This window comes from Hyperolius riggenbachi, chromosome 12 (assembly GCF_040937935.1).
Source record: "Hyperolius riggenbachi isolate aHypRig1 chromosome 12, aHypRig1.pri, whole genome shotgun sequence".
NCBI lineage: Eukaryota > Metazoa > Chordata > Amphibia > Anura > Hyperoliidae > Hyperolius > Hyperolius riggenbachi.
In genome coordinates, this window is record NC_090657.1 from 149,469,110 (window position 1) to 149,489,890 (window position 20,781).

Consider the following 20,781-nt stretch of genomic DNA (forward strand, 5'->3'; position numbering starts at 1 on the left):
AATACTTCAAGGGGGCCGAATACTTTTGCAAACCACTGTAAGCCACGCTTAGCAGCTACAGATGGTCAATAGCAGCTATAAGTGGCATATATATATATATATATATATATATATATATATATATACTGTATTATCAGGCAATTATGGGCACTACAATTATTGTTTATAGCCACTAACTGCGGCCTGTAACATTGCCACTGAGCCTTTTTTTATCTGCTTCGGTTAAGTCATGCTTCTGACACACACTGTGACATCACTAATGACCCATATAACAAAGAATTCATGGGCAAACAACAACATATTTTATCATTCAAACACCAGCAGACCGTTCTAAGGGCTGGTTCAGACGGACGTCTGCGTGGCGTCGCGTCTGGGGGTGTTGCGGCGGCTGCGCGGTCAGGCTTTCAGTAGCCTTCGGTCACGTCGTGATGCGGTCGCGTTTTTTTCTTCCCCTAGGGGAACATTAGCCGTCGCGGTTGGCCGCTCCCTGGAAGCAACATGTCGCTTCCAGGGGCAGCCCGAACGCTCGCGAAAATCGGGACCTGAACGCCGCGTTCGGGTAAAAGCGCGCAAAAGCTCGGTGTAAACGCTCCCATTCACTTGAATGGGAGCGTTTACCGTGACGTTCCGAACGCTTCCGAACCAGCCCTTAAGTCACTATATTCTCTTATTAGCTTATTAAAATCAGCAATGTATCAATTGAGTAGAAACATTTTTAGAGTCACAAAAACAGCTTGCAGAGTGCTTGCATCTATGGAATAATTATTAAACCGTGTGTTGGCACTAATCTCCTCTAATTAGGCACAAGTACATGCCAGACGTTTACTAGTTTGTCTCCTCTCCAACTCTTTCCTTGCACAGAAATGTGTGTACCAACCACAAGATGGCTGCCGCCCTGCACAGTGAGGGGCGGATGCTGGAGAGGCGATTACCTCGGAAGTACTTAGGCTGTAGAATGGAATGAGAAGCTGGGGCCGAATCGGCAAGTAAACTTTCTGGTGTCGCTATGGCAGCACTCGTCAGATTAGGGGTGAGTAGAAATGACTGGACTCCCCCCCGGAAGGTGTAGATAGTGCGGTCTGCAGTGCTGCTGTGAGGCTTCTTTCGCTGCAGGGGGTCATTCTATGTGTATGTGATGGGGGAGTGTGAGCTGAGGACAGGTACACTGAATGACACAAGGTGACCTCGTGGACTGTCTGAGTCTATAGACTGTGTTGTTCAGCTGGATTGAAGTCTCAGCCTTTTATATGTGTATAGACGTCCTTTTGCAATGGATCCGATACACACTGATCACGATTTGCAATGGATACACATATGACTACTGTAGTGTTGGACGTTTATGCAACAGAGATGCTAAGACTTGTATAACGCTGTGATTCGATAACCACAGGCAGGAAGGGACAGAGAATTGCAGTGGATTTTTAAAGTTTCTTTCCCCACCGTTTTTGCTGGAGTGGGAATGCATGTATATCTTAGACTTGTTTCTGAGGTGAAAATATAGTGTGAGTAGCAAATAATGATTATTGATGGGGTGTGTTATATCATTCTTCTCCCACCACTTGGGTTTCCATACATCTTGCAGCACTTTGCTGCCTTCACCCACCATTTCTATCATAAACAAAACAGGCTTTTCAGTAGATAGCCCTGCAGTTTATCTGTATGGCAATCAATAGAACACTATTGCCTAAACTATTCCTTTGGGCAACAGTTATTACTAGTGTATATTTAACGTTAAACCTTCTATAAACATGCAATAGCAGCATAGGGGGCGATATACAGGCTGGGAACACGAAGAATCACTCGCGTTCCCATGCTTGTCGGCCGGTGACGGCCAAACCGGAAGTGTTCGCCGGCGGGCAGAGGCGGCCTTAGAGTACGCGGGGCCTGGGGCGAGTGTCATATGCGGGGCCTAGAGCCATAAGTGAAGGCCATGTACTGTAACACCACAGTCACCGGCTTGTCCACCTCTAAAGCAGTATGCCTTATTATTGTTTAAAAACTAAGCCAACCAATATAGGAACAATTACAATACGTAATGTAATCAAACTTTACCTGTCCCTAGCTCCCCAGCCAGCCTCTACCTGTCCCTAGCTCCCCAGCCAGCCTCTACCTATCCCTAGCTCCCCATGAAACCTAGCACCAATCCCCAGCCAGTCTGGAAGCTCCAGCCTGAGCCCCCTCTAGCTGCAGTCCGTGCTTGACTAACCTAAATGCCCCTGGGGCCCTCAGGCCGAGGCTCTTGCACGTTACCTTAATCTGACATTTGGCAAGCTTCATGTCAGTGCAGAAATTCATTACAAAAAATGCAATAGTACAGTAAAGCATGCTAAAGACGAAAACCTGAGCAATAAAAGGGGGTTGGCGCAAAATATAAGGTGTGTAAAACAAAATAGGAAAATCTGAGTATTTGTAAATGACACACTGCTCAGAACACAAACAGCTAGGCTTCTGTAGACCTTTCCTTCACCACCACCAAAATGAACATGGTATGGTAGACATGACATGCGGAGCCCTCTTCATGTGCGGGGCCTGGGGCGATCGCCCCACTTGCCACCCCCAAAGGCCGCCTCTGCCGGCGGGTGCAGAGGCATCGGAGCGGAGCTGCGAGGGCACCGATCGTCGGCAGGGGGCTGAGGGAAGCCCCAGGTGAATTAATTTTTTTTTTTTTTTTTTTTTACTTTAGGTTACTTTACCTTAAAGAGCAGGCACTTTTTTTTTCCATTCAGACCACTGCAGCTTTCACGGTTTATTGCTCGCTCATACAACCTACCACCTAAATGAATTTTGGCTCCTTTTCTTGTCACTAATAAAGCTTTCATTTGGTGCTATTTGATTGGTGCTGCGATTTTTACTTTTTATTATATTCATCAAAAAAGACATGAATTTTGTCAAAAAAATAATTTTTTTAACTTTCTGTGCTGACATTTTTCATATAAAGTAAAATTTCTGTATACATGCAGCGCGAAAAATGTGGACAAACATGTTTTGGATTAAAAAAAAACCATTCAGCCTATATTTATTGGTTTGGGTAAAAGTTATAGCGTTTACAAACTATGGTGCAAAAAGTGAATTTTCCCATTTTCCAGCATCTCTGCCTTTTCTGACCACTTGACATGTTTCATGAGGGGCTAGAATTCCAGGATAGTATAAATACCCCCCAAATGACCCCATTTTGGAAAGAAAACATCCCAAAGTATTCACTGAGAGGCATAGTGAGTTCATAGAAGATATTATTTTTTTGTCACAAGTAAGCGGAAAATGACACTTTGTGACAAAAAAAACCAAAACAGTTTCCATTTCTTCTAACTTGCGACAAAAAAAAAATGAAATCTGCCACGGACTCACTATGCTCCTCTCTGAATACCTTGAAGTGTCTACTTTCCAAAATGGGGTCATTTGTGGGGTGTGTTTACTGTCCTGACATTTTGGGGGGTGCTAAATTGTAAGCACCCCTGTAAAGCCTAAAGGTGCTCATTGGACTTTGGGCCCCTTAGCGCAGTTAGGCCGCAAAAAAGTGCCACACATGTGGTATTGCCGTACTCAGGAGAAGTAGTATAATGTGTTTTGTGGTGTATTTTTACACATACCCATGCTGGGTGGGAGAAATATCTCTGTAAATGACAATTGTTTGATTTTTTTTTTACACACAATTGTCCATTTACAGAGAGATTTCTCCCACTCAGCACGGGTATGTGTAAAAATACACCCCAAAACACATTATACTACTTCTCCTGAGTACAGCGATACCACATGTGTGGCACTTTTTTGCACCCTAACTGCGCTAAGGGGCCCAAAGTCCAATGAGTACCTTTAGGATTTCACAGGTCATTTTTGTTTCAAGACTACTCCTCACGGTTTAGGGCCCCTAAAATGCCAGGGCAGTATAGGAACCCCACAAATGACCCCATTCTAGAAAGAAGACACCCCAAGGTATTCCGTTAGGAGTATGGCGAGTTCATAGAAGATTTTATTTTTTGTCGCAAGTTAGCGGAAATTGATTTTAATTGTTTTTTTTCACAAAGTGTCATTTTCCGCTAATTTGTGACAAAAAATAAAATCTTCTATGAACTCACCATTCTCCTAATGGAATACCTTTGGGTGTCTTCTTTCTAGAATGGGGTCATTTGTGGGGTTCCTATACTGCCCTGGCATTTTAGGGGCCCTAAACCGTGAGGAGTAGTCTTGAAACCAAATGTCGCAAAATGACCTGTGAAATCCTAAAGGTACTCATTGGACTTTGGGCCCCTTAGTGCACTTGGGGTGTAAAAAAGTGCCACACATGTGGTACCGCCGTACTCAGTAGTAGTAGTATAATGTGTTTTGGGGTGTATTTTTACACACACCCATGCTGGGTGGGAGAAATATCTCTATAAATGACAATTGTGTTTTTTTTTTTTTTTTTTTTTTTTTACACACACAATTGTCCATTTACAGAGAGATTTCTCCCAGCCAGCATGGGTATGTGTAAAAATACACCCCAAAACACATTATACTACTTTTCCTGAGCACGGCGGTACCACATATGACACTTTTTTGCAGCCTAGGTGCGCTAAGGTACGGTGACCATACGTCCCGCTTTACCCGGGACGCGTCCCGCCTTCGGGGGGCGCTGTCCCAGGCTGCATGAGGTCCCGGGAAACGTCCCGCTTTTAGCAGCGGGACGTCCCGGCCTCGGGACTCTGGCCACCGTACAGTGAACTAGCCGCAGCGTCTACTAGACGCTGCGCTAGTTCATTCCCCGCAGCCCCGCTCCAGCCTGCAATGTTCTCCTCCGGCAGGCACAGGCAGAGCAGGGCTACGGGAAGATGGCGTCCGGAGGCGGAGCCCTGTATTGGAGACTATTTGTCTCCAGTACAGGGCTCCGCCTCCGGACGCCATCTTGCCGTAGCCCTGCTCTGCCTGTGAGAGGCTGAGCGGGAGATTGAAGATCATCCAGGCCAGGGGGAGCTGCACACACCAGAGGCCGGCTGCGTGAGGGGACGTCTTCTGCCAGGTGAGTAAATGCTTTTTCTTGCAGGTGAAGTGTTTGCCAACATTGTGTACATTTTGTACTGACATATTTGCCCAAATTGTGTTCATTTTGTACTGACATGTTTGCCTGCATTGCGCTTATCTTGTACTGACATGTTTGCCCGCAGTGCGTTTATCTTGTACTGACATGTTTGCCCGCAGTGCGTTTATCTTGTACTGACATGTTTGCCCGCAGTGCGTTTATCTTGTACTGACATGTTTGCCCGCAGTGCGTTTATCTTGTACTGACATGTTTGCCCGCAGTGCGTTTATCTTGTACTGACATGCTTGCCCGCCGTGCGTTTATTTTGTACTGACATGTTTGCCCCCATTGCGTTTATTTTGTACTGACATGTTTGCCCCCATTGCGTTTATTTTATGCTGACATGTTGCCCGCAATGCGTTTATTTTGTGGTGTCTGGGGTAACTGTTGCTGCATTTATTATTTAATGGTCATAGTTGGCTGTGTTTGCTGCTTTGGGGTTATGGCATACTATTAAATAGCATCACACAGTTTCTGCACACCTATGATGTGAATCCACGTTTGACCACATCACGGCGTAAACACTGCTTTCTTATGCCTCGCTGTTGCATCATTACGTTAGCTCCGCCCATAGAATGTCATGGTCACGCCCATTTTTCGCGCGCGCTGCAGACACCACATTTTTCGCCGCGGCGCTGTTTTTCGCCGCCGCCCCCCCCCACCCCCCCAATTCCCCCCGTCCCAGGTTGAGCCTTCAAATATCTGGTCACTCTAGCTAAGGGGCCCAACGTCTTATTCACAGGTCATTTTAAGGCATTTGTTTTCTAGACTACTCCTCACGGTTTAGGGCCCCTAAAATGCCAGGGCAGTATAGGAACCCCACAAGTGACCCCATTTTAGAAAGAAGACACCCCAAGGTATTCCGTTAGGTGTATGGCGAGTAATGCTTCATACACACTTGAGATAAAAGTCTTTGGAAAATGAAAGATCACAGACCAATCTTACCCCCTTCCATGTAGTATGAGAGCCATACCTACACAGTCTATTCTATGGAGCTGAACTCCCCAACAAATAAAATCTTTGCAGGATGCTGCACACACAGATGCCCGTACACACTCAAAAGATCATTATCTGCAAAAGATCTGTTACTGCAAAAGATCCATTCCTGCAAAATGCATTCATAGTCTATGAGATCTGCAGATAATCATACACACTTGGTTTAACAGACAATCATCTGCAGATCATCTGCAGATCAGATCCACCAGGGTGGATTTTCAGATCTGCAGATGATTGCCAGATATGCAGATGAAGTCTGTTAAATCAAGTGTGTATGAGGATCTGCAGATCTCATAGACTATGAATGCATTTTGCAGGAATGGATATTTTGCAGGAACAGATCTTTTGCAGATAATGATCTTTTGAGTGTGTACGGGCATCTTTGTGTGCAACATCTTGCAAAGGTTTTATCTGATGGGGAGTGCAGCTCCATAGAATAGACTGTGTAGAGTATGGCTGTCATACTACATGGAATGGGGTAAAATTGGTCTGTGATCTTGCCTTTTCCAAAGACTGTTATCTCAAGTGTGTATGAAGCATAAGTCTACTTTCCAAAATGGGGTCATTTGTGGGGTGTTTTCTGTCCTGGCATTTTGGGGGGTGCTAAATTGTAAGCACCCCTGTAAAGCCTAAAGGTGCTCATAGGACTTTGGGCCCCTTAGCGCACCTAGGCTGCAAAAAGGGGTCACACGTGGTATCGCCGTACTCAGAAGTAGTATAATGTGTTTTGGAGTGTATTTTTACACATACCCATGCTGGGTGGGAGAAATATCTCCTAAATGAGTTTTTTTTTTTTTTTTTTTTTTTTTTTTTTCACACACAATTGTCCATTTACAGAGCGATTTCTCCCACCCAGCATGGGTATGTGTAAAAATACACTGCAAAACACATTATACTACTTCTCCTGAGTGCGGCGATACCACATGTGTGGCACTTTTTTGCACCCTAACTGCGCTAAGGGGCCCAACGTCCTATGAGTACCTTTAGGATTTCACAGGTCATTTTGAGGCATTTGGTTTCTAGACTACTACTCACGATTTAGGGCCCCTAAAATGCCAGGGCAGTATAGGAACCCCACAAGTGACCCCATTTTAGAAACAAGACACCCCAAGGTATTCCGTTAGGAGTATGGTGAGTTCATAGAAGATTTTATTTTCTGTCACAAGTCAGCAGAAATAGATTTTTTTTTATTGTTTTTCACAAAGTTTCATTTTCCATTAACTTGTGACAAAAAATAAAATGTTCTATTAACTCACCATACTACTAACGGAATACCTTGGGGTGTCTTCTTTCTAAAATAGGGTCACTTGTGGGGTTCCTATACTGCCCTGGCATTTTAGGGGCCCTAAACCGCGAGTAGTAGTCTAGAAACCAAATGCCTCAAAATGACCTGTGAATAGGACATTGGGCCCCTTAGCGCACATAGGCTGCAAAAAAGTGTCTTGGAGTGGTTTCCACCAAAAAAGGCTGGGCATGGTAGCTTCTTGGATTGGCGGTTGCGTATTGTGTGGTATAACGGTTGGTTTCAGCGACAATTAAGTCGTAGAGACCAGCAGTGATCAGAAAGAAAAAAATTCTGTCACTGCGGTGGGGCGGGTGAGGGTTTGGCTGGGTGATCAGAAGCCCGCAGGGGGCTGATTAGGGCCTGATCTGATGGATAGGATTGCTAGGGGGTGACAGGTGATTGATGGGTGTCTCAGGGTGTGATTAGAGGGGGGAATAGATGCAAGCAATGCACTGGGGAGGTGATCGGGGGGGGGGGGATGTCTGAGGGCGATCCAAGGGTGTGGGTGGATGATTAGGGGCAGATGAGGGTCTGATCTGATGGGTAGCAGTGACAGGGGGTGATTGATGGGTGATTCGAGGGGAGAACAGATGTAAATAATGCACTGGAGAGGTGTTCAGGCGGGGTCTGAGGGTTTGGGCGGGTGTGTGGGTGCCCGCAGGGGGCAGTTTAGGGTCTGATCTGATGGGTAGCAGTGACAGGGGTGACGGGGTGATTGATGGGTGATTAGTGGGTGATTAGAGGGGAGAACAGATGTAAACAATGCACTTCGGAGGCGATCTGAGGGTGCGGGCGGATGATCAGGTGCCCGCAAGGGGCAGGTTAGGGTTGTCATGCTGTGCAATATTTACCTTTCCCTGTTCCAACGGGGAAGCTGTTGCGGCTCTCCACTCGGAAATAGGCGAAAGTAGCCTATCTCAGCCGGGTCCCCTCTACTGCGCAGGCGAGCGGACCCAAATGGGATCGGCTATTTCCGTCTATTTCCAAGCCTAGAGCCGCTACTGCGCTCTAGCCGGGAAGGTAAAGATTTACATGCCCGCTGTTCAGTGGGCTGTAGGGCTGCAGCGAGATCACCGTGGGACACAGGACGGGGGAAGACTCGATAGGAACCAGAGGCTTCCCCTTCCTGAGGTGAGTACCCCCCAGGTGAATTTTTTTTACAGATCCTCTTTAAAGGACAACTGAAGTGAGAGGAATATGGAGGCGGACATATTTATTCCCTTTTAAGCAATACCAGTTGCCTGGCTATCCTCCTGATCCTCAGCCTCTAATACTTTTTAGCCATAGACCTTGCACAAGCATGCAGCAGATTGTGTTTCTGACAATATTGTCAGATCTGACAAGATTAGCTGCATGCTTGTTTGTCGCGTGATTCAGACACCACTGCAGCCAAATAGATCAGCATGGCTGCCAGGCAATTGGTATTGTTTAAAAGGAAATAAATATGGCAGCCTCCATATCCTTCTCACTTCAGTCTGCCATCCAATTGCTACAGATGCGCAGGCTGGGGATAGCAGTTTGCCACATGCTCAACTGTCACCCAAATGCAGGCCACACATAAAAGCTGCATTAAGCCGGAGTAGTGTGAATGAATTAAAGCCTTTGTGTTAGTGGGTCTATGCTGTGCAAGCATGCCTTGGATGTCACATGGCTTAGTTAACAACAGGGCTGTGGAGTCGGAGTCGTGGAGTCAGAGTCGGGTAATTTTGGGTGCCTGAAGTCGGAGTCGGGAAAAACTGCACCGACTCCGACTCCTAATGAATTTGTAATTGTAATTAAAATAGAAAATATGATAAAATGTTCTATTTCTCAGATAATAGTCATTAAAAATAATGTATATATACAGTAATAGCTGTGCTTAGTCCACAAAAATGAAATAAACCAATCAAAATTAGTTACTTGTGCTGCTTCACTTCACAAGTCCCCGTATTTTTAAGGTCAGATATATATATATATCTGATTGTGACTGTATATATGATGTGTACACAGGAATCTCTTATATATACTAAATAACATCTATGCTGTAAGAATAAAGCCTGATGTGTAGCTGTGTCACAAATAGAGATGGTCAATGAGATGAAAATAATTCTGCACTGATGCTGATTTATGCAAATGTATGCACTCCCTTTGCTGATGAAATCAAATAATTTGATATGTTGTTAAAATTTGGTTTGGTGACTACAAATGAAAGGGTACCTGAGACTGATGAAAAGTAAAGTTTTATACATACCTGGGGCTTCCTCCAGCCCCCTTCAGGCTAATCAGTCCCTCGCTGTCCTCCACCACCCGGATCTTCTGCTATGAGTCCTGGTAATTCAGCCAGTCAGCGCTGTCCGGCCGCATGCCGCTCCCACAGCCAGGAACATTCTGCACCTGCGCAATAGTGCTGCACAGGTGTAGTATGCTCCTGGCGGCGGAGTGTGTGCATGCGCACTACGCCTGACTGGCTCAAGTACCTGGACTCATAGCAGAAGATCCAGGTGGTGGAGGAGGACAACGAGGGACTGATTATCCTGAAGGCGGCTGGAGGTAGCCCCAGGTATGTATAAAACTTTAATTTCATCTGTCTCAGGTTTACTTTGTTACACAGTAGTACTATACTCTACATATGCACTCCCCACAGAGCTGCAGGGAATCCACTGAGAATGCTGTGCACATTGAACACAGAGGTGTTGTCTGTCACCCATAAACCTTGTTCAGATTGTGCATGAAGAATGTGTAATAGAGGAAGAATCTCCTCATTCCCCTGCAGAGCACCCGCACATCACTCTTACATGTACCCACACTTACATTGCCTAGGGCCTGATAGATGTTCTTTGTTCCGGTTTGTACCTTTTACAAGTACTCTTACCAAGGACTAGTTTTAGTCTAAAGGGAATAAATATAGTAGTCTACATATCCTTCTCACTTCAGTTGTCTTGTAAAATTCCTAAGCGTTGGCAGTTAAGAGACGAATTTCACGTTACATACTTTTAATCAACAAAATTGTAATATGCAAATTAGAGGAGTCGGAGTCGGTGGAATCCTAAACTGAGGAGTCGGAGTCGGTGGATTTTTGGACCGACTCCACAGCCCTGGTTAACAAGACACATGGCAATCTTACCTATGCAGCTGCTTTGCTACCATGTTTCCCCGAAAATAAGACACTGTCTTATATATATTTTTGCTCCAAAAGATGTGCTTGGGCTTATTTGCAGAGGATGTCTTATTTTTGAGGAAACACTATACAAAATGTATGTACTGCATGCCATGCTGAAACACAAGCAGCATACACAGAGCTTGTGGTTTTCAGATATTGGCTCTACTTTCAAGAAATTGATTTTGCTGCTCATGTGGGTAAGGCCTAGTGCACACCAAAAACCGCTAGCAGATCCGCAAAATGCTAGCAGATTTTGAAACTCTTTTTCTTCTTTTTCTGCAGCGTTTCAGCTAGCGTTTTGCGGTTTTGGTATAGTAGATTTCATGTATTATTACAGTAAAGCTGTTACTGAACAGCTACTGTAACAAAAAACGCCTGGCAAACCGCTCTGAAGTGCCGTTTTTCAGAGCGGTTTGCGGTTTTCCTATACTTAACATTGTGGCAGAACGCCTCCCGCTCTGGTGTGCACCAGCCCATTGAGATACATTACCCTAGCAGATCCGCACCCGCGAGCGGATCGCAAACCGCAGCAGAACCGCTCTGGTGTGCACTAGGCCTAAGAGTGTATTTCTTGCAGGCAGAGAACTCTGTCAGGCTTCTGAGAGCTATGATAGGATAAGCTGTGTGTCCTGGGAAGAGGTAAAGTGCTGCAGATGCTTATCAGGACAGACCAGGAGGGTTGGCTCCAACATGATAAAGGTAAACCTATCTACCCCTCAAACCCTTTCTTTAACCAGCTGAGCGGTCTGGACGAGCTCAGCTCGTCCAACACCGCCAGCGGCTGCCGCTCAGGCCCTGCTGGGCCGATTTTAACGAAATAAAAAGCAGCACACGCAGCCGGCACTTTGCCAGCCGCGTGTGCTGCCTGATCGCCGCCGCTCTGCGGCGATTCGCCGCGAGCAGCGGCGAAAGAGGGCCCCCCTAGCCGCCTGAGCCCAGCGTAGCCGGAACAAAAAGTTCCGGCCAGCGCTAAGGGCTGGATCGGAGGCGGCTGACGTCAGGACGTCGGCTGACGTCGATGACGTCACTCCGCTCGTCGCTATGGCGACGATATAAGCAAAACAAGGAAGGCCGCTCATTGCGGCCTTCCTTGTTTATTCTGGGCGCCGGAGGCGATCGGAAGATCGCCTCCGGAGCGCCCTCTAGTGGGCTTTCATGCAGCCAACTTTCAGTTGGCTGCATGAAATAGTTTTTTTTTTTATTTAAAAAAAACCCTCCCGCAGCCACCCTGGCGATTTAATCAGAACGCCAGGGTGGTTAAAGACCCCCACTTACATGACCTAATAAATGAAACACGGACTACCATGGCATTGGATTAATTTAGGCCAAAGCAGCCCATCTTTATTTAACCAAATTAACAATAACCCAAAATTGCAAAAACAACACAACCATCATACCCGTAAAATTCCTAACAGAGAGCTGGGGACAGGGGCCCGGAGGTACCCACTGGAACAAATTTTGTTTTCACACTTGAGTGACATGCAGCCTTGTAACCGGCCCACAGCCGCGCATCTCGGCTCGAGGACAGCTGCATGCCCCATAAAATTACTCTCCTCCTGTCGAGGATCTCATCAAACCGGATTTGCCCCGCGACAAATCCAATAACCTACCTCCGGAGCCCCCTTATCCCCCTCCACCACGAAAGGGCATGAAACCTTATGCCCTTAAGGCCCCCAACCTCAAAGCTCTCTGAATCCCGTCCTCTAACCCCAAGGCCCAGAGATCCATCCCAATATCTGTGAGGTGTACCCCATCCCTCCTGAGAAACAGCCCAATGTCCTCCTCGAGCTCCACGTGCCTAATGGCCAACCCCCCATTTCTCACAAAATATCTTGCCACCTCCTTGTTAAGCTTTATCCTGGCTTTGTTCACCTTGCGCACGGAGATGGCCAGCCTCCAATATTCACGGGCAACTACGTCCGACCATACTATGACCGTAGTTGGAAAAAGAGCACGTATTCTGAGGAAATCAAATTTGATTTCCTTGATGATTATCCTGGTGGATTTTGAGGCAAGATCATTGCCCCCTAAATGAAGCACCAAAACATCTGGGGCCCTGTCCAATCTGGCCATACTATGCAATTCTGGCAAAAGACTAGGCCACACCATACCTGGAAAGCCCCTCCAATGAATACGTACCTGGGCTCTCGGAAAGCCCAGCTGTCGGCCCTCCGGCCGAACATCCGCTCTCCTTGCGCCCCTACTAACATAGGAGTGCCCCACAATCCATACGATGGCTGGAGCATCTGCAACAAGAAAAAACAAACTAACAACAACTGATACACTCCAAACACCCCTAACCTATACCAAATGGGGCCTAACGTACGACCTGTAACGCATGGAGTCCCACCGACCAATCCTCTTGATGACTTCCTCACCTAAACCCCAACGTGCCGCCTCGGTAGCCGCCCCAATTCTGAACGAGTGGGAGGCAAACTCCTGCTGAGGGAGCCCTAAGGATCCCAAACATTTTCGGAACACCGACACGAATTGGAAACGGGACAAAGGAATCCCATCCTGATGAGATAAAAACACCGGTGCCTGGCCGGGGCGAATCGCCTGGAAATCCATGACCTTGCCATACGGGCACATAGGTCCTCCAATAGGGAATAGTGTAATATCCCGCCCCTTGCCTGACTGGTCCGTTTTAGATCGCTGCAGATGGATCACTACTGAATCGCTGCGCACTGTTACGTGCTGCGCGAGAATGCCTCCCACTCCCAGCTTGCTGCGGCTCACCAACTCACCTATTCTAAATGCCCCGAAAAAGGCCAAAACGAACGCCGTAGAGAATAGGACATTCTCGTAGGGTGACACACACAGGTCCGGCAGCACCCTCAACAAACGTTCAAGCAACTGATACGTAACCGGGCGCCTAGAATCCCTTGTTACCGCCCCTTTTTTATAACCCCTCAACGCCTGCCGGACCCTAAAATCTTTGGTCGCGTCTGGCAGACCCCTGGCCTTAAACCAAAAGGCCATCGCCGCCATTTTCTTTGCTACCGCAGACACTGACACCCCATCCACAAAGTTCCTACCCAAAAAATACAGTAATAAGCACAGTCCTGCCGTCGTCTGACTCACAACCCCCAGCTTGACTCATCAAAGCATCCCACGCGTTCCAGACCGCCGTGTATGCTGCCGCTGATGGCTCGGACAACGATCTCCCGATCATTCCAGACACGGCCCGAAGGGAATCTTCCACACCGCGGATGGGCAAGGAACCCCACGTTCTTCCGCCGCGGGAGCCGCCGCCCGGAACCTGTCCCACTGAAAGCGAGAAAGCGCATCAGCAATCACATTGTCAACCCCAGGCACATGAACTGCAAACACGTATGTGTTAAGGCGCAAACACTCTAACACCAACTGCCGTAGCAGACATATGACCGGAGGGGATGACGCCGAGCAATTATTGATCGCTGAAACCACCCCCATGTTATCGCAATGGATCCTAACTCGCTTGTTCGCCAGCTGCCCTCCCCATATTCGCAGCGCCACCACTATGGGGAATAATTCAAGTAACACCAAGTTAGTAGTGAAACCAGCCTCAATCCATGACGCATCCCAGGGGGCCGCACACCATTGCCCCCCCAGGAAAACCCCAAAGCCTTGGGACCCCGACGCGTCGGTAAATAACTCCAAATCGGCATTACTTACCATATCCTGCATCCAAACCGCCCTGCAGTTGAACTCCTCAAGGAATGTCAGCCAAACCCGGAGATCCGCCCGAAGATCCGCCGTCATCCGAATCCTGTGATGTGGGACCACGACCCCTGCCGTCGCCAATGACAGGCGCCTGCAAAATATACGCCCCATGGGCATGATTCTGCATGCGAAGTTCAGTTTTCCCACCAATGACTGGACCTCCCTCAAAGTCATTTTCTTACTCTGAACTGCCAACGCAATGGCCCCTTTCAAATCATCCACCTTATCTTGCGGTAACCTACATTCCATAGATACCGTATCGATGGTGATGCCCAGGAATTTCAATACCGTAGCAGGCCCCTCCGTTTTTTCTTCTGCCAGCGGGACCCCCAAACGGTTGCAAACATGCTTCATGGTTGCCAAGGCATATGCACAGTCCGGCGAATCCGCCGGACCCATAAACAGAAAATCATCCAGATAATGGATGACTGACTGCACGCCCGACACGTCCTTTACCGCCCATTCCAAAAACCTGCTAAACTTCTCAAAAAACGCACACGACACCGAACAACCCATGGGCAAGCATCTATCCACGAAATACTTACCTTTCCAAAAACACCCGAGCAACCGGAAGCTGGACGGGTGAACTGGCAACAGACGAAAAGCCGACTCAATGTCGGTTTTCGCCAAACACGCACCCTGCCCTAACCGTCTTACCCAACTAACTGCTGTGTCAAAAGAGGTATAGACAACCGACGCGTCATCACTTGACAGGCCATCATTCACGGAAGCGCCCCGTGGGAAAGACAGATGGTGAATCAAGCGAAATGACCCGGGCTCTTTCTTTGGCACCACCCCGAGGGGGGACACCACCAGACCAACTAAGGGACAGGTCTGAAAGGGGCCCGCTAACCGCCCCGCCTCCACCTCCTTAGCTATCTTCTTGTCCACAACTTCCGGACGCTCGTTTGCGGATTTTAAATTCTTAAACGGAGGGCTGCACTGCAACGAGCAGCTGCTTGGAATAACAAAACCCTCTTCAAAACCCAAACGTAAAAATTCAGCTATTTCTTGATTAGGAAACCTGCTTAGAAACCCCACCATCTCTGCCACCCTCACTGGCGTCATCCCTTTTATGCCCAGCATCTGCATGCTTGCCTCTCTTGAGTTTGTAACATCTTGCGGCCGTGTGTGAGCCCCCGCAATTGGAGCACTCGTGCTTGAACCGGCATGATTGGCCAAAACGACAGGAACCGTCGTTATACTGCCAACACACGCCCTTTCCTTTGGTGGCCAGCTGACCACCTGCAGATGATCCGCTGGCCGTTGCCTGAAAGGATTGAGGACCTCTGGCTGGAATCATGAGACTCATCCAAAGAGTTATATCTTTGTGGTCCCAGCGCACCGCAGGGCGAACTGCTTTCTCTTGCCTAAACTGCTCATCGTAACGCAACCATGCGTTACCCCCATAGGACCGATGAGCCTCCCCTATGGAATCCATGTAACCGAAGAGCGCCGAGCAATGCTCAGGCTGCCTTTCCCCGATCACGCTCGCCAGAATTGAGAACGCCTGGAACCAATTCTGGAAAGTGCGCGGAATCAATCTGTACCGCCGTTCCTCCTCCCTCTTCTTCTCGTCCGGCTTACCTTTATCGAGGTTAAACTTCTCAAGGGGAAGTAATGAAAATATCTCCACATACTCCCCTCTCCATATCCTTTCTTTAACTTCCTGCTTTAGGTGGAAACCCAGGAGACCGTTAAAACACACATATAGCTCTGCAAAAGCCGCGTCTGCTAAACGCACCTGTCCCGCCCCGTCTGAACGTGCCACCTCGCTAGAGGACCCCTCCTGCCGCACCACAGTCTCCGCTTGTACCCCCACTAAACCCATAGCCGCCGGCGGCGCCACCTGAACCACCCCTTGCGCTAGCGGGACCCTGGCTTGAGACGCAACATCTACTTGAGATGCCGGCGGGCTCAGGACACTTGCCGACCCAGCCCCCACACCCCCCGACCCGGGTGCCCAAGCAGACCCCGGTGCCACTACTGCTCCCCCCACAACACTTGAGACTCCTGTACCTCCATCTGGTACCACCTGCCCCTGCCCTGGCTGCAGAGACCCCGCCACCCCAGTGCCTCCCGCTCGCCCAGGGGCTACCCCGCACATACCCAACAACAATGTGGCTAAAGCCTTAACAGCAGCTATATTGGCCTCACCTGGCTGCTCCGGACGCAAGTCCCTGCCAGCCGTCACTCCGGATCCACTGGCGACGACCTCCTCCTCGACCGCTGACTCAGCTTCGGAAGCGGAGCTGCCCCTGGCCGCCTGGCCACTGGGCCGCTGCTCCGGCTGTTGCCCCCTCACTCCTTGCTGGGACCTGGTTTTCTTCTTGGGCACAGCTGCCCGGCCTCCAGACTTGCTCTTCCTGGTGGAGCCGCTACTCCCACTGTGACCCGAACGGGCCGCCGCGGTGTGTGGCGCGGCGCCCGCAGGGTGGTTGTCCTTCCGCTGGGCCCTTTTTGTCTGCCGCGCTGTGCGGGGGCTGATGGCCTCCTGTCTTCTGGCCGCTGCGTCACTGCTGGCTGCCCCGCCCGACGGCCCTTCTCCTGGTGAGTCCTGACGGCGTTCAGGGTTCCTCTCGGCAGCCCCCCGCGTCCCATCTGACGCCTTCTTAGCAGGGGGAGGCGGAGGGTCTCGGTTGGGGCTCCCCGCTCGGCGCTGGGCTCTACCTGGAGGCTCAGGGCTGAGCCGGTCCGGTGGGCGGGACGTCCTTCTCTCCTCCACGTGCGGGGTCGGAGCGCTGGTCGCCGCAGCTGCACCTGGCTCCCCAGCCTCCCCCGTCATACTGGCTCCCATCGCCGACAGCTGCAGTTGGACCCAGGCCGGGCCGCGAGATGCAGCCTCCGACCTGATCCGTGCCACTAGCTCCTCTAAGGTGTCCATTCCGGGGTGCGGGCGCTCAGCTTCCAGCTTCTTTCCCTGAGCACTCACGGAAGCTGAATGACCCGCCCCCTTCTCCTTACCCAAGCACCCCTTCTTGCCGCGCGCCTAAACTCCGCCCCCCGCCCACCAGATTAACCCAATACTGCCGGGGCAACGGCTACCTTATCATGCCGTGCCCTACGCAGTCGCAAGCTCCGCTCCAGGCTCTCACTAAAACACAAATTGCCTGACACATGTACAGGACTGTAGAACTCACATTATACTGCTGCTCTCCTGTATCCAGACTTTGTATTGAGCGTGACTTGCTTGTGTCATATGGGCTGCTGCTAGGGCTTACATTCGGGGTCTTCTATTTCAAGCATGCTAGGAATTCCTGCTCGGGCTTATTCACAGGGGATGTCTTACTTCAGGGGAAACACAGTAATAATAGGATATGGTTAACAACCACTGCATAAGCACACTTTGTCAATACAGTAGTTAGTGTTCTGTTACATGGACTCCATATAGTGTCTGGGCTGCTGTCGGTGTAGTTCAGCAGTGTCTGTAGCATGCAGCTGTGTTTCGTAACATAGAAGCAGAAAAAGAGACGCAGGCTAAGCAGTTTTCTAGACCATACCACTGGCATTTCACCCATGCTGAAGGGGAGGGTGCAGTCTCTGGCAGTACTATTGTTGGCAGGCTCTTCTACTTATTTACTGCAAATAGAAAATCCCCATAAGTAATGTAGTTTGAGTATTGAAGTTAAATGATGTTCTATATTTTTGGGAACTGTTTTAAAATGCATCTCCCCTCCTCTCTCCATACAATTCACCTGACTCGGCCAGACCAATTCTTATTTAGCTGTAGGGTGTTTTGTAAGGGTGGCACGGTGGTGTAGTGGTTAGCAAGCACTATCTGCACAGAGTTTCTCCCCGTGTCTGCGTAGGTTTCCTCCAGGCATTGTTTTTTTTTTCCTCCATATACCCAAAACCTACAGATGTTAATTGGCTTTCCCCTAAATTGGTCCTAGACATGCCTACACAATGCATACATAGACATATGACAGGTATCATTTAGATTGTGATCCCCTCTGAGGGACAGCTAAAGGAAGCATCAGGCAAAAAAGCGAAAATGCGATCTACTTACCCGGCGAGCGCTGTAATAACAGAGCAGGAGATTTGGGCGCAGCCGGCGCCACCATAGGCCATAATAGGAATAATTCGTATTACGGCTATAATGGTGCAGAGTCAGTGACTTCGGCACCGCCAGAAGACTGAGATGAAGTTGCTCGTAAAACACTGAAATTCGGCTTTGAGCAATAGCTGAAAGCCGAATTACATTTTTCCCCACCATCCACATGGACCTAGAGGGGGAATAGTATTTAACGCCGCTGGGATTTGTGCAGTAGCAGGATAAGCCATATACCGTCTGTATCCAATTCATATGTATGCTTCTTCATATGTATGTCCCTCTCCACATCTCCGGTTTCCTGGGGTCCCCTCCCTGGCGAGGTTGGCATCTTCTTAGCCCGCCCGAGCCATGCTAGCGATCGCGTCCACGTGGTCTGGGGTGTTCTGCACAGGAAACATTTTGCACCAAAATCAAATCTTGTTCAGAGTGTGGGAAAATGTTTTGCACAGAAATCTTATCTTGTTCACTGTGCAGTAAATTGTTTAGCTTGGAAATTCCATCTTCCTCACAACGATGGAAAATGTTTTGCACCAAAATCTTATTTTTTCACAGTGATGGAAAAAGATTTTCACTTAATCTAATCTTCAGAGTGTGGGAAAATGTTTTGCACAGAAATCCTATCTTGTTCAGAGTGCAGGAAATCATTTGCACCAAAATCCCAAATTGTTCAGAGTGTGGCAAAATGTTTTGCACAGAAATCCTATCTTGTTCAGAGTGCAGGAAATCATTTGCACCAAAATCCCATCTTGTTCAGAGTGTGGCAAAATGTTTTGCATCAAAATCCGATCTTGTTCAGAATGCAGGATAACGTTTTGCACCAAAATCCCAACTTCTTCAGAGTACGGTAAAACATTTTGCACAGAAATATTATGTTGTTCAATGTGTTGGAAAACATTTTGCACCGAAATCCCATCTTGATCAAAAGTGTGGGGAAAAATTAAAGTGACATGGTCCCCAATAAAAGGTGTTTTTTTTGTTTTTTATTCCCCAGTTAAGTTTTTACCCCAGCCTAGCCTATTAACCCATTGTTAACACCTACAATACCTATACCTGTTTTTAAACTTTTAGGCTGCTTTCACAGTGGGACGTTACAGGCGCACGTTAGAGCAGCCTGTAACGCAGCCCAACTCACAGTAATGAAAAATCAATGGGCTGTTCACAGTGCCCACGTTGCGTTACACTGTAACACTGGACGTTCAAAGAAAGTGCAGCATGCTGTGCGTTATATGCGGTTTTAGCTGCGTTAGACTGTTTGCACTTGCTCAGTAATGTGTATTGTGAATAGCCACATGGCTAATTAATATTCACTGCACTGTGCGGACATCACAGGCGGGACCACGTGATGCGGAGTGTTCCGATCACGTGGTCTCCAGTCTTTTGCCGCATGCAACGTTTTCGTCCGATAGTATGCATCAAAAAGTATGCATCACGGACACATCAAGAGACGCATAACGCGGCTCTATATAACGTCCAACTTCAAAGCTCACATGCGTTGCGTTAGGGGCACGTTATGCGACCTTAACGTCGCATCTAACGCGACGTCTTAGGCCTCGTTCAGACTATACGCACTGCCGTGCGCATTTTGGCAGCGCGTATAGTGTGCGACACGCAAGAACGGTAGAAGGGCATAGACAGCCCTTCTACCGTTCCCATCATATGCGCTGCGTGGCAGCGCGATTGCGCTATCGCGTACTGCACGCATTTTTGTGAATCGCAGCAAAGATCCCATTCATTGTAATGAATGGGATCTGCAGCGCAGCGCATAGGAGCACAGATGGCGTGCGATTGGACGCGTTGCGTTCCGATCGCACAGCCATCTGCGCTAAAAGTGAACGAGGCCTTAGTGGGAAAGAGGCCCCAATGCTCTACAGATGTATTGCACTGCCATTGCCTAGCGATGCATCTGTACAGCACTGTGGGCCTCAAACTGTAGCCCTAGCGAACGCATCTAATTGCTACAGACACGCAGGCTGGGAATTACAGTCTGCCACATGCTCAGATGGTAATGAAATATGGCGCATCGTGTTTTATCTGTGGGACATGTCATGTGAAAAATGAAAAAAAAGTGTATTTTCTCCATTTACCTCATAAAATGACTACACAAAAGTTGTTTTTGGAGAAAAATTACCCAAAGAAAGCCAAAATTGTGCTAAAAAAACAAAATATGTATCACTAAGTTGGTATAAGTAATTAAAAAGTTATTTATTTCTTTATCAAAGTGACACAACTAAAGTGTGTCGGGAACCTTTAGGGGCAAAAACCATGGAATGCACATCAGTTAAGACTGACTGTGCTTTTAAAATGGCAACTAAAAAAAAAAAAAAGCTATATAACTGAAAATAAAAATCTCTTCTTTGCTACCAATGTTCTATTCCTTATCCGTACTACACACACAATTCATTATATCATGTATTTTTTTTTTCCTGCAGGTTTGCAAAAGAATCTGTATGAAAAAAAAGTGCCCCTGGGGGTACTCACCTCGGGAGGGGGAAGCCTCTAGATCCTATCGAGGTTACCCCCGTCGTCCTCCATCCCACGGTGGTCTTGCA

The 20,781-nt window shown here is 48.3% G+C and overlaps 1 protein-coding gene and 1 long non-coding RNA gene across 7 annotated transcripts in view; one reads left to right on the plus strand and one right to left on the minus strand.

Moving 5' to 3' along the window:
- The window catches only part of LOC137542184 (uncharacterized), a 126,219-nt gene extending 125,196 nt beyond the window's left edge, over window positions 1-1,023 (minus strand). For all 6 annotated transcript variants that reach the window (XR_011025371.1, XR_011025369.1, XR_011025370.1 and 3 more), the window contains exon 1: window positions 933-1,023. This is a non-coding gene — a long non-coding RNA (uncharacterized lncRNA). The remainder of the gene's footprint in view (window positions 1-932) is intronic.
- The window catches only part of UQCC1 (ubiquinol-cytochrome c reductase complex assembly factor 1), a 255,738-nt gene continuing 235,872 nt past the window's right edge, over window positions 916-20,781 (plus strand). The window contains exon 1 of the mRNA XM_068263909.1: window positions 916-1,030. Within this exon, the coding sequence (XP_068120010.1) occupies window positions 1,007-1,030 (24 nt within the window). The 5' untranslated portion in view covers window positions 916-1,006. The remainder of the gene's footprint in view (window positions 1,031-20,781) is intronic.